General features: G+C 37.8%; 1 protein-coding gene across 1 annotated transcript in view; it reads right to left on the minus strand.

Moving 5' to 3' along the window:
* Positions 1–12,629, minus strand: part of LOC145999337 (uncharacterized) — a 61,078-nt gene extending 48,449 nt beyond the window's left edge. Inside the window, exons 1-2 of the mRNA XM_083136278.1 lie at positions 12,580–12,629; positions 5,991–6,153 (exon numbers count right to left, since the gene is read on the minus strand). Coding sequence (XP_082992404.1) covers positions 5,991–6,071 — 81 coding nt within the window. The 5' untranslated portion in view covers positions 6,072–6,153; positions 12,580–12,629. The remainder of the gene's footprint in view (positions 1–5,990; positions 6,154–12,579) is intronic.
* Positions 12,630–12,887: the final 258 nt, after the last annotated feature.

The following is a 12,887-nucleotide window of genomic DNA, read 5'->3' on the forward strand; positions in this document are numbered from 1 at the left end:
TGCATTTTTAATTTATCTAAAATTATGTAAGCAAGTTACTAGTGTTTTGTGTTCACCATCGTATTCTCTACAAAATTTCATGCAAAACTGCAGGTACCTTTTTACTTAAGCTAAATTTGTAAATCCAGAAATTTCACAACAGCGCGCTCGTATTTCCCATAAGAAAAGCATTGCCCATAAGAGCCCATTGTGTCTTCTGAATGTGAAAAGTGATGTGCACTGAGGAGCTAGCCGAGTTAGATCAATCAATGTCACAACTCTAATTATTATCAATTCACAATATTTATTCTCTTGTTGAAGCCACAGTCCATATGCAACACTGTTTTGCACATGCTTCTCGCGATCTGCAGACAAGGCTGCCCTAGCTGACTGTTCCTCCGCCTCGCCAGTTCCAGGTAGAAACAGCCGATGGAAGGGAAAGTGAACATTCCTGCCTCTATCTCCCTTGCCCCCCGCTGCAATGGCTTAAAGGTCGTGGTTTCAAGTGCTCCAGTCTATCTCCTATAGGAACAGTTAGGGGATTGGTTTCCCCTTGATTTCATTGTAAATCCTCTAAATAACTCGGGAAAAAAATTTCTGCAGTGCTTATGTTCTCTGTATTTACACAACAACTTTTAAACATTGTACAATGTGTATGTATAATATGGAATGTAGTTTTATTATTTATGAAATGGGAACATATTATGTGCAGACAAAAATGTTGTGCTGTCTTTAATTTTTTTTTTCAAATATGGAATATATAATAGTTAAATAACAAATATTTGCTCACTCTCTTTTTAGTAGTGTTTTACTTAAATGTACTACTCTCTTGGCCTCCAATTAAAACAATTGGGTAAGCTAAACAGTCAATAAATAAATGTTCTTATTGTTGTTGTAGGTTTGGTTTACTTTACTTCGCTTTTCTGACACATTTGGTTATTGCAAAAATGAGGATGAGTGATATATGATGGAATTAATTTAGGGACCTCACAAAGAACAATCTAGGCCAGGAACCCGTGACAAGCACGCATTATTGTTCATGTGTGTTGTACTCTGCAGTGAATAATAAAATAATGTGGAATGAAAAATGTATTCCAGAACACAAAAAGCCAAATGAATATTATTGAAGAAACTACGAAAAGATGTTTATCCCCTTTTATATATTGACTTTTTGCCACCTCGCATCACTTCTTGTAACTGTATAGATTTAATCGCAATAAGTAGCTAATGTACTTATGGAAGTCATGAGGGCAATCATAAACAGAGATCTCTCGATTCCTGATTTCACAGTGCCCTGCAGATGAACTGGGAGGAAATTCTTTTTTAATTTATTTTTAGCATTGCTCTTCCATCACTTTACCTAACTTCTGCCATGACAATGAACGTTGATTAAATTAAACGGGTGAAGAGTTGTTACAAGAAACACTCAAGTACAGGCCAGGGCTTGAACCTGGATCCTTCAGTAACGAGATCATGAGGTGGAGAAATTAAGGAAATCAAGCAATGCAATATTTACGTATCCGAATGGTTAGTGCTTTCCTCTCATCTTTGTTGTAGGCCAACCTACGTGCTGGGGGCGGTGCAAGTGGTCCTGGGTTAGCAACCAGTGGAGGCACATAGTGGTTTGGGTTTCACTTTAAACTGTAGGTCCAGTCCCGATTAGTCTTTATGTGCATAATGTGGACTTAAAAGACCAAATCAAACAAACATGGCAGAGTGGTTATCACAGTGTGCACAGTGTGCTACGACACCAGGAGTCCCGGGGTCGCACCCCGACCTGGGCATGGGTGTTCTTTGTCTTTGTCCCTTCACTAATTTTATTGTATCATCTTCACGATTAACCAAATGTGACCAAAAATCTATGCTCAGTAACAAAAATGAAATCATGCATTGATTGTTTGATTTGGTTCATTTTACTTCTCTTTCCTGCCACTTTTGGCTAATCGCGAAGATAGTAAGATAAAATTGATGAAGGGACATACACAAAGAACACCCATGGCCAAGCTGGTTTACTAGTCAAATCAAATCGTTTTTGATTCTCGAAAGGAGGTGGGAGTTACGTGTACTGTTTTTAGTAGTCATTGCTCTTTTTATGTCTTTGACGTGTTCCTTTAAGGAATACTGACCGATAAAGGGGGGGGGGGGTAAAAGACCCATACCAACCTGCCCTTGGGCAACTCACTGATTGCTACCCCAAGTATCAACGTCACCGCACGTCACTGGCTATAGCCTAAGGGTTGCTAGTCCAGGAAGAGACCACGCAAAAATGAGACGCTGAAGAGGCAGAAGTGACAAAGACGATTGATTATTGAAATTCATTACATTTGTAATAATTGCAAAGTAAATCAACATGTCAAGTCCTTTTACTTGCTTTTCCATGAAAAAAAGGTAGAGGGAAGGATTTCTAGCATTTAAATAACTTCTTTTTACAGTACTGCATTTTAACTCATTTTTCTTCTCAGATGTGTGTATATTTTAAAGTTTAGAAGTGTTTTAATACAGAGCATGCAATTAATGGAAGTAATGATGATGATAATGTCAGCAGGGCCCAAAACAAAGAATAGCCTAGGGGCCTAAATTATATAAATACCCTCCTGAATAGTTGCCCTAACTGTGCATCATGGGTACTGATCGGAACACGGAATATCTATAGCATGTCATTTACAGACGTTTTCAGAACTAAATGAGGATAATATCATAATAAATTAAAAACATATATATATGTATCATATATTCATTTTACCCTCCTAGTTTGATAATAGTTCAATTTGGATAATTAATATTCCACCAAATTGTTGTCATACTGGTATTTCCACAAAATACTTTATTTCTCTGAGATAGAGACAAGATTAGGCCTCTTCAATGCCGTTTGCAGGTGTAAAACCATTAGTTATATATCACCATCACAGGCACGTACTGTATAGAGAACTATATTTCAGGATGGATCTGAGCCAAGTGTTTTACATGTGATAATAATAAAGTTTATAATTAACATGGTTGATGAGATCTAATAAGCGAATTAAGTTTTATATAAGAGTTTGCAAACAAAGTTACTGCTCACATTTTTGAATTTCTTCTTGAAATAGTCAAAAAGTGTTCGAGATTTTCTTTTTTCCATTCTCCTCTCAACTCGGAGCTCAACAACATCCAACCACCACAATTCACTGCTATGTACTGAACGAAGATGATCAATTTGTTTTCTCATTCGTTTCATTTGTCTCTTTTGAATGCAAACAATTGAAACCAAAACCTTCCACATTTTGACACCTAAGAAGTTCATAAGGTGAGGTAAACGATGCATCAACAGATACCGACAATGAAAGTTAAAAGTAGCTTACATCCATGTGCAAAACCTACCTATTTTTCGATGGACTGACTCACTCAAGAACACGAGGACTACAGTATTCCCATGCTTCTTTCTCTATAATTGTACTTAATCATAATATACAATGTGTATTCCTTAATTAACTGTGTATTTGGAAATAGAAATACTGAGATAGAGTAAAACACCACATTCATAACAGAATTCTGCGTAATTTCAAACAGAGTTCTCAAACAATTTATGAAATTTCAATCACATAAATAATATTTCGTTACAAAATAAAATTGGGACATGCCTATGATAAAAGTTCCCTGTGCATATTGCACTGTGCCATTAAGCCACATTTAGGGGATGTGGGGGTAGGGCACCAGACATTCTCGATCTTTGACACTTTAGACATGATGTGATCAGCAACCATTCTCCAGCCACCTTTACTCCCAGGACCTATTTCTTTGAGGCTGGGTGAATCCCAGAGGTGCTTTGTGTATGGACAAGACCAGAAAATTTCTTACCTCAGATCACCCAACCTAGGAATCAAACCTGGATCTCCCTTGTGGCAGTCAGATGTCCTATCTACTAGACTACGACAGCACCAAACATGCACTATGGTTTCTACAAAAACATGGATGGGCAGAGACGTGAATAGACGGACAGAATACTTGAAATAATACAGAAGACAGTCAGCATGTTCCAATGGAGCAATCTAATGTAACAGTGATTAATAATTTTTTGGTTCATTTTGTTCATGCTGCATCTAATTATTTCATGGTGCTTCAAGTCAGAAATTGCAAAACAGTAATTGCCTTTACAGTGAAACTTATAATAAATATTCCTCAGGGTGCAGTAGCTAATGAGCTTAAAATGTTGGGGGGAAAATAAGATTGAGGAACTTAAAAATGGGGTTCCACTGTGTGTTATCTGATTTTGTTGTGTAAAATATACAAATTAGTTATGGAAGATCTACCGGGACTGGTTATTAAAATATAAAATGCTGTGTTTTGACTTTTTAGACGAAGGTTTCGATCAGGAATGTTGTAAAAAAAAACTACATTTGTCCTACAAATTAGCCTTTCAATAATCAAACTCATTATGAATGTGCAACTTACTCACAATAGCAATATAACACGTATTTTTAAAATATTTGAAAAATTATCAAAAAACACCAAAAAATGGTACTTACGTTTTGTGAGTATGTTATTTACACAACCACATTTCGAGAATCTACTGTTCTCTTCTTCAGGTCTAAAACTTCGACTACGAAAAACATTCCATAGCCACGTCAAGATATTTTAAAAACCAGGAATAAGGATGTGGGTTTGATATGGGTTAGACAGGAATTTAAAATCTATGCCTAGAACAGATGTTGCCTTCATATTCTGTTACAAATTAACAGTCCCTGAAGTTAAAAGACCCTTTCCTTCTAAAACACTTATTTCAAAATTGAACAATTTAAAATATCTTGACATGGCTAGGGAAAGTTTTTCGTAGTCAAAGTTTTGGACCTGAAGAAGAGAACAGTAGATTCTCGTAACGTTGTTGTGTAAATAACATACTCACAAAATCATTTTTTTGTGTCTTTTGAATATTTTTTAAATATTTTAAAAATACCAGTTATATTAGCCTTTCAACTCCTCATTGTACAAAGTTACTGATGAACGCTCACTTTAGAAAATTGAAAACTTGAATGTGGTGTGTTTATTATCCATTCTAGGTGTGGCCTTAATTATCATCATTTTATTACCAAAAATGTAGGGTAAAATATAATGAATTTAAATTTTTTTAAGCATGGCAATATCTTGTTCTAGTTACATATATTCCATTCCTCATGCATTTTGAAAGAGTTTTACAATGAAGTCCACGCCACACACACATATGAAAATACAACAGAATAGAGTAGAATGAAATACAATTTTATTCACAAGAACCCTGATCCTAACATATTCCTTTCACATTGGTTCTTCAAGAAGTATACATGATTTCATTATTAGAAACAGCAGGTGCAAAAATAATACTTCCTATACCTTAGAAATACATCTATACCACACCAAGAGCAAATAAGATTCGACTGTAAGGATGTGGAATCAACCCTTCCGAATAGAAATCTGTATCATACATTGTTGGAAAGGGTAGGAATCAAGGATTCAAGAAATGTATGATTTAAGGTGAGGAAACAATTGGAAGTGTAAAAATTTCATGAAAATTGCCCCCTCCCTCCGATTCCGGGCTCCCCCCCCTGGGGTACTTGACCTACGCCCCCTACCACTACCGCGGCCCACCTTTCTCTAAATATATCCTTTAAAGGCATGTTAGAACCTGCGCAACAAAGAAATACGAATGAAAACATGATTTTAAAAAAGTTCAATCCTAGTGAAAATTCGTATATATATCTACGTTGAAAACCAAAGTTCGACCTGGCAATACTGTGTGTTTAAAACTAACATGGATTAGGTTAAAGGAAACCATCTATGGTGAGTAATGTAGTAGTAATTTTTTTTTATTATTTCATAGTAGTGTAACTTCAAATTGAGAAATGAACAGTGGCAAATCGTAGTGTGAAATACGTACTATTAGCGAACATTTCTTTCTTTTACTTTCAAACCGTAAAACCCAAAGGGTTGATTGTGCAGTCTAGCCGGATCGACTATTTGTTAGTATTACAATATATTCAAGTAAAAAAAATTAACTTTACCTCAAAGCCCGTCCCCCCTCTCTGCTTCTCTTCTGCAGATGACGGGTATACATTGAGAAGGTTTTCCGATTCAGAAGACATGTTATGGAAGTCCTGCAAGATTCTCTGGCTTGTCTATGCACGGATAGCACACAAACTTTGGTAAACTGTCATCCTCTGAAACCTAGAAAGAAGAAAACTGAAGTCATAAGTAGGATAGGGTTGGGACATGGGTATTTAGACACTGGGTAGTATTGGGTAAATACTGGGTACTTATTAAAACTTTCAATTTAATTGCTGTTAAGTGTGAGTTTCCAACAATAAACCTTGTATAAAGGTGAAACAGTGAGTTTTGTTTTCCATGCCTTGTAATTGATAAGAGTCTTGTGACAACGACATGCGGAGCAACGGGTAAATTCCTGAACTTAGTGAAAGGTACGTAACAAGAGGTTCCCAAACTTTTTCATTTCATGGGGCTCTTATGTTTCAAAATTTTTCTGCGGCACCCAAGTCAGAATGTAAGCCTATCTAGCACTTGCGATGCTCAGTGAGTGTAGTTATGTTGCTTGCCTTATGTTCAAAAATACACACATATCAAATTCACAAACATTTTACATGTAAAAAGTACTGTAACTGTTCAATGTCTGCCGAACAGATTTCTTCATTTTTACAGAAGAAACTACTTACGGAAATCACTTTCTGTAGAATTGTTAAAGTTCATGAAGGTGTTTTCTCTCATCGTGTAATCTGTTTGAGCGCGATTTTTTTTTTTTACCTTGAGAAATATCACTCCAACACGCAATTGGCGTTCCTTTCATTTGCTTCCTCTACCTGAATTGGATGTTGCGTGCGTTTGATGACGTAACCCCCTGTCACTGTTTCCAACCACGTCATGGTTTTGCAAGAAGATGACTTGTCCTTCCTGACATTATTACAACCCCCAATTTTAACTATGTTTCCCTAATGTAACCTAAACTAACCTAACCTTACCGTGCATGGTTTGTGGGGCTACCCGTGCAAGAAATTATCGAAACATGTAAAACGAAAAAGCATAATAGTAGGTATTTTTTGGTTAAGAAGGTTGGAAACACTGCAAATCGACAACCACAATGCGCGATGATCCAGAATGACACAGCGGTGCGTGCCATATTGTGTGTTACGCAAGCAAAAAGGAAGAACAATAATTACTCATAATGTGAAAAAGTGACATTACTTTCATGAAAAAAGCATAATCTCACCTTAAAGAATGTCCCGCAATGCAGAATAGATAAGTAGGTATGTTAAAAATGACAAAATAAGGAGTGAGAGGTGCTCGTCAGAGATCGAACAGGTACCAAAAGTACTAAATAAGCACATATCTGGAAGTGTCATTTCAGTGAAAATATTGGAACATTTTGAGGCACCCATGTAAGTTATCCATGGTGGGCCACCCCACCGCGATGCACACTTGGAGAACCACTGTGATAGAATATTTTTCAAAAGCTGCACAAATGCATTCTCATGTGTACTAACAGTGTTTCAATGTGCAACCAGGTGAGTAGGGAAACTTTTAGTATGGTTTTGTTTACATGGTTAATACAGGTTCCATTTCTGCATCAGAGGTATCAAATGTACACTATATAATTACATGTAAAATTACACTAAATGTAGACAGGAATGGGATTTTTGGGAGTCATCCTAGCTATACCCCTGTTTTGGATGTAATACCGAATTTGTGAAATAGTAAGATGGAATGTAGTTTCTCTTTCCCCCTGCTGAACTTTCGTAAATTATTTGCAAATTATTATGAGAGGCTCCAAGGAAGATTTGTGCTCAAAGCCAGATCAAGAAGTGATCAGGTGTTTAAAGCATTTAGGGGCATTAATTATTCAGTACTTGTTAGATATAGCGAAGACACATTTAACTCGTTTATTTTCAAATTAATTTCATTTGTACTTATCTCATATGCATAGCGGAACATTTTTCAACTTGGGATTACTTTTTTTTTTCAATGAAAAAAGCGTTATTTTTAACATTATAAGTATTTATTGGTCGTTGCTAATTGGCAGCCAAATCTTGACTCACGTTGTCTATCGTCAGCTGATATGCAGTGTTACCAAACTTATGAACTGATAAATGCCACACAACCTATTCACGGAAGGTTAGGTTAGGTTAGGCAAACATAGAAAATTAAATAGGAAAAAAAACTCGCTCACACGTCATCTTGTAAAACTACCACGTGGTTGCTACACTGACAGGGGTTACATAATCGAACGCACAGAACATTTTATTCACGTAGACGACGGTATTGGTGGCACGAGCTATTGTGCAACGGAGATGCATGAATGTCGAAAATTACATTATTTACCAACCGAATACGTTGCACGAATGGAAAAAACACTATTCCCAGCTTCCAAAAGTCCACAGGAACTCAATTCCGTAAGTACTTTTCAGCCTTTTCTCCTGTAAATTTGAAGAAATGCGTTTTCACTATATCTAACTGTTACCAATTATTCTACTGCTAAGAGACCTAAAGGTAATCCACCTAATCTAACAATTAAAGGATTTCAGAATATTTTATTAATTCCAAGAGCCCTAAACCTGACCTGACTAACATAACAACAAAAACATTTAGGAGTGAAATAATACTCCTTCACATCCCACACACGCAAACAATCAGATAGAAGTGCATGGGAGGGAAAAATTGTTCTCCACAAAACGTGAATTAAGTAGTCATGAAACCTCTGAAGTTTGATATGTGTTAACAGACATAATTAGAAATCAAACCACGCAAAATACCACAGCGGTCTAGGCGGTAAGGACCATTCTCCATGACAGAGTGATTAGCACATTGTGCTACGATGCTATGAATCCAGGCTGGGCATGAATGTTTGTCCATTCATCAATTTTATAATATCATCACTCATCCCCCTCTTCGGAAATTAGCCAAAAATGGCACAAAAAGCAAAAAGCAAAGCACTCACACTAGTCGGTAGGGCATTTGACATTACCAGTTGTCTATCGGCCGAACACGTCGCACTCAATTATTTCGTCACTTCTTACATTGGAACTTACCTATTGTGCATTGCGAAACATTCTTTTAGGTGCTACTCTGCTTTTCTGACGAATATAATGTCAATAATAGCCCCAATATTCTTCCTTGTTTCCCTTCCGCAATACACAGCTTGACTTGCGTAGTGGATAAAACACAATATGGCCACACAGCTTGATTTGCGTAGTGGACATGCAGTGTTTCCAACTTTACTAACCGAAAAATGCCCAACATATAGCCCCAAAAACCATCCACAGGTAGCCCCACAAACCATTCACGCTATCCTCACAAACCATTGACGTTAGCCACAAAAACCATCCACGGGTAGCCCCATGAACCATTCACACGAGGTTAGGTTAGGCCTGTTAGCTTAGGTTCCATTAGCACTCATTTCACCCCTAAATTCATCGAAAAATTCCCTAAATTATTTTCATGTAAAACAATGGTGTGGTTGAAAACAACGACAGGAGATTATGTCATCAAGCGTGCGCAACATCCGGTTCACGAGAAAGCAAATGGAAGCAACGCCAATTGTGCATCTGAGAGATATTTCCCTTTTAAAAAATACATGAATTCCCCGTAAAACAGATTCAACGATGGAAGAAAACATCTCCACCAACTTCGATAATGCTACAGAAACTCATTTCGGTAAGTACTTTCTCGTGTAAAAATGAACAAATGAAATTGACAACTGTTACCCATTTGACTGCCACGTGGGAGAAAATGCGTGGAGCCCCACCCCCACATCCCCTAAATGTGGCTTCATGGCATGGCGCTTTACCTTTGCCTTACTACGTAAAAAAATGCAGTGGCCATGAAAGAACTGGAATTAAACAATAGGCACTTGGACAGGCAGATGCTAATAAAGATCTTGCTGCAGCTGAAATTCAAGAGGACAAAAACTGCCAAATTTCAGATGTGTGTTGGGGGGGCGTATGACCCACACCAACCAACCTCCGCTACCCCAAGTGTCGAGGTCACCACACGACACTGATGTTAACAGATGGCTAGACTCTACTCTACGTCCTTATCTGCATGGTAATTGCTTCTTTGCGTTCGCGGTTCACGTTCGTGGTGCGGCAGCCGGCATCTCTTCGGGTAAGTACCTTTTTCTTTTTACACTTTCTGTTCACAATAGCCACACTATCCATTCACGGGGACAAGGTATGCCTACGAGGTTAGGTTAGGTTCCATTAGCATTCATTTCACCCTAAATATATGCTTCTTCTAAAAAATTCCTCAGTATGTTCAATTATGCTTATCCGGACAACATAGGTTTGGTACCAGAAGTATAAGCCGGAGACACATTAAACTCGTTTGTTTTCAAATAAAAATCATTGCTACTTACCTCATATGCATAGCGGAAGATTCTTCAAGCTGGGGATCACTTTTTTCCCATGAAAAAAGCGTTATTTTTAACATTATAATCATTTATTGGTCGTTTCTAATTCGGCACGCAAATTTTGACTCACTTTGTCTATCGTCAGCTGATATGCAGTGTTTCCAAACTTATGAACCAATAAATGCCGCACAAACTATTCACAAAAGGTTTTTAAGCGAAAATTGAGGCTAGACTCGACTCTACGTCCTTATCTGCATGGTGATTGCTTCTTTGCGTTCGCAGTGCGCGATCGTGGTGCAGCACCCGGCATCTCTTCGGGTAAGTACCTTTTTCTTTTTACACTTTCTGTTCACGATAGCCCCACAAACCATTCACGGGGTCGAGGTATGCCTACGAGGTTAGGTTAGGCCTGTTAGGTTAGGTTCCACTAGCACTCATTTCACCCCTAAATATGTGCTTCATCATCTAAAAAATTCCTCAGTACATTCAATTGCGCATATTCGGACAACATCGGTTTTTCTTGATTTACTCCTTCAGGAAATTTTTGCTCGCTTTGGGATTTATGTTGTTGAATTCCTTATGGTACTAGTTTACTATCCTTCGGACACATTTATTTATTTTTACAGAAGAAACTACTTACCGTAATAAGTTCCTGTAGCATTGTCGAACATCGGGAAAGTGTTTTTTGTGATGTGGGAATGTTTCATAGCTGAAATTCATGTTGTTCGTTGAAAATTAATTCTCCGACGGAGAATAGCTAGCCCCACGAACCATTGGCACGTGGATAGGTTAGTTCTGTTAGGTTAGGAAACATAGTTAAAATTTGGTGTCGTGTTAGTATCAGGATCTAGAAATTGGAAATAATTGCGAACCATTGGCGCTAGCCCCACGAACCATTGGCGTGTGGTTAGGTTAGTTCTGTTAGGTTAGGAAACATAGTTCAAATTTCATCAAAACAACGTTGATACACCTTCAGGAATGTTCCGCGAAGCAGATACGTAAGTTCGAATGTCAAAAATTGACGAAATGAAAAAATTAGAGGTGTCCGAAGGATAGTAAATTTTTACCTTCCTTATAAAATAAGCTTTCCAACGATATATGACACGTATTCCTTAGGAAAAGGACTTAAACTAGAGTCTTACCTTACATTGGAAAAAAAAAACGCTCACACGTCATCTTGTCAAACTTCCGCGTGGTTGCTACACTGTGAGGGGGTTACATAACCGAACGCATGGAACATTTGATTCACGTAGTCGACGGTAATGGCGGCACGAGCTATCGTACAACGGAGATGCATGATCGACGAAAAATACTTTATTTACAGGCAAAATACATTGCACGATTCTAAAAAAACCATTTCCCCGGCTTCAGAAAGTCCCCAAGAACGCAATTCCGTAAGTACTTCATCGTCTTTTCTCCTGTAAATTTTAAGAAATCCGTCTCCAGCTTATACTATCGTTACCATCGGTTTTTCTCAATTTACCCCACCAGGAAATTTTTCCTCGCTTTGGGATTTACGTTGTTGAATTCCTTATAAAATAAGCTTTCCAACGATATATGACACATATTCCTTAGGAAAAGGACGTAAACTAGGGTCTTACGTAACAGACGTAAATCGCAATCGAATCATCAAAAAATTGGGTAACATTGTCGTATGAGGGAAATGGATTCCTTCAAATTTCCAGGAGAAAGTACTTACGGAAATCAGTTTCTTTAGCGTTGTGGAAATTCCTGAATGTAGATTTGATCCATTTTAATGTGAATGCGTGTTTTTTTCTGCGAAAATCTCTGTCCGACATGCTGTTTCTGCTCCCACCATTTGCTTTCCGCACGAGAGTGCAATGTTCCGTGTGTTAAGATGATGCAACCCCGTAGCCAGTGTTTCAGCCTCGCCGTGTTTTCACTAGAACATGACGTGTCGAGTATTTTTTTTTTTTAACTATGCTTGCCTAACCTAACTTAACCTAACCTTATGGAAAATTGTTTTTGGGGCTAACGTGAATGGTTTTTGAAAAATTGCATTCGTAGCATGATGAAATCGCAATAAAACAAAAGGAACTTGAGCCCCTTTGGTTTTAGGCTTCGCTCTTCCAGCTTGAATTCAATGCTAATTTCACCCCTCTAAAGATCACACAGAGATGAAAAGTTCTGCATAAACCCCTGGCACTGATACGCAGTGGAATTACATTACACCTAAAGTATACACCACTGAAGGTACTAACGTCTATTGTACTAACTTTCTTACACGGGATCGAAGCAAACAGCCTGACGCAACTCCATGTGTTCGAGGTAAACAAGAAAGATGAAGAAACAAAACACTAACCAAAGCGCCAATATGGCTGCAGTGTTGCAGATCAAAATTAGAAAAGTCCTTCTCATGTTCTTCCTCTTTTGGCCCACAACGCCTTTGCAAGTTTATATTGGATGTAGGAACGTGATAATTTCAAATTCAAGTGGTGTTTTCTGAGAGGGCAACATTATTACGGGGTAATATGCCTTGTTTACCCGCCTGATAAAAATACATTGTTTCCCATTCCCTTGCCCC

The sequence above is a fragment of the Lepisma saccharinum genome, chromosome 15, assembly GCF_977018435.1.
Source record: "Lepisma saccharinum chromosome 15, izLepSacc3.1, whole genome shotgun sequence".
NCBI classification, from domain to species: Eukaryota; Metazoa; Arthropoda; class Insecta; order Zygentoma; family Lepismatidae; genus Lepisma; species Lepisma saccharinum.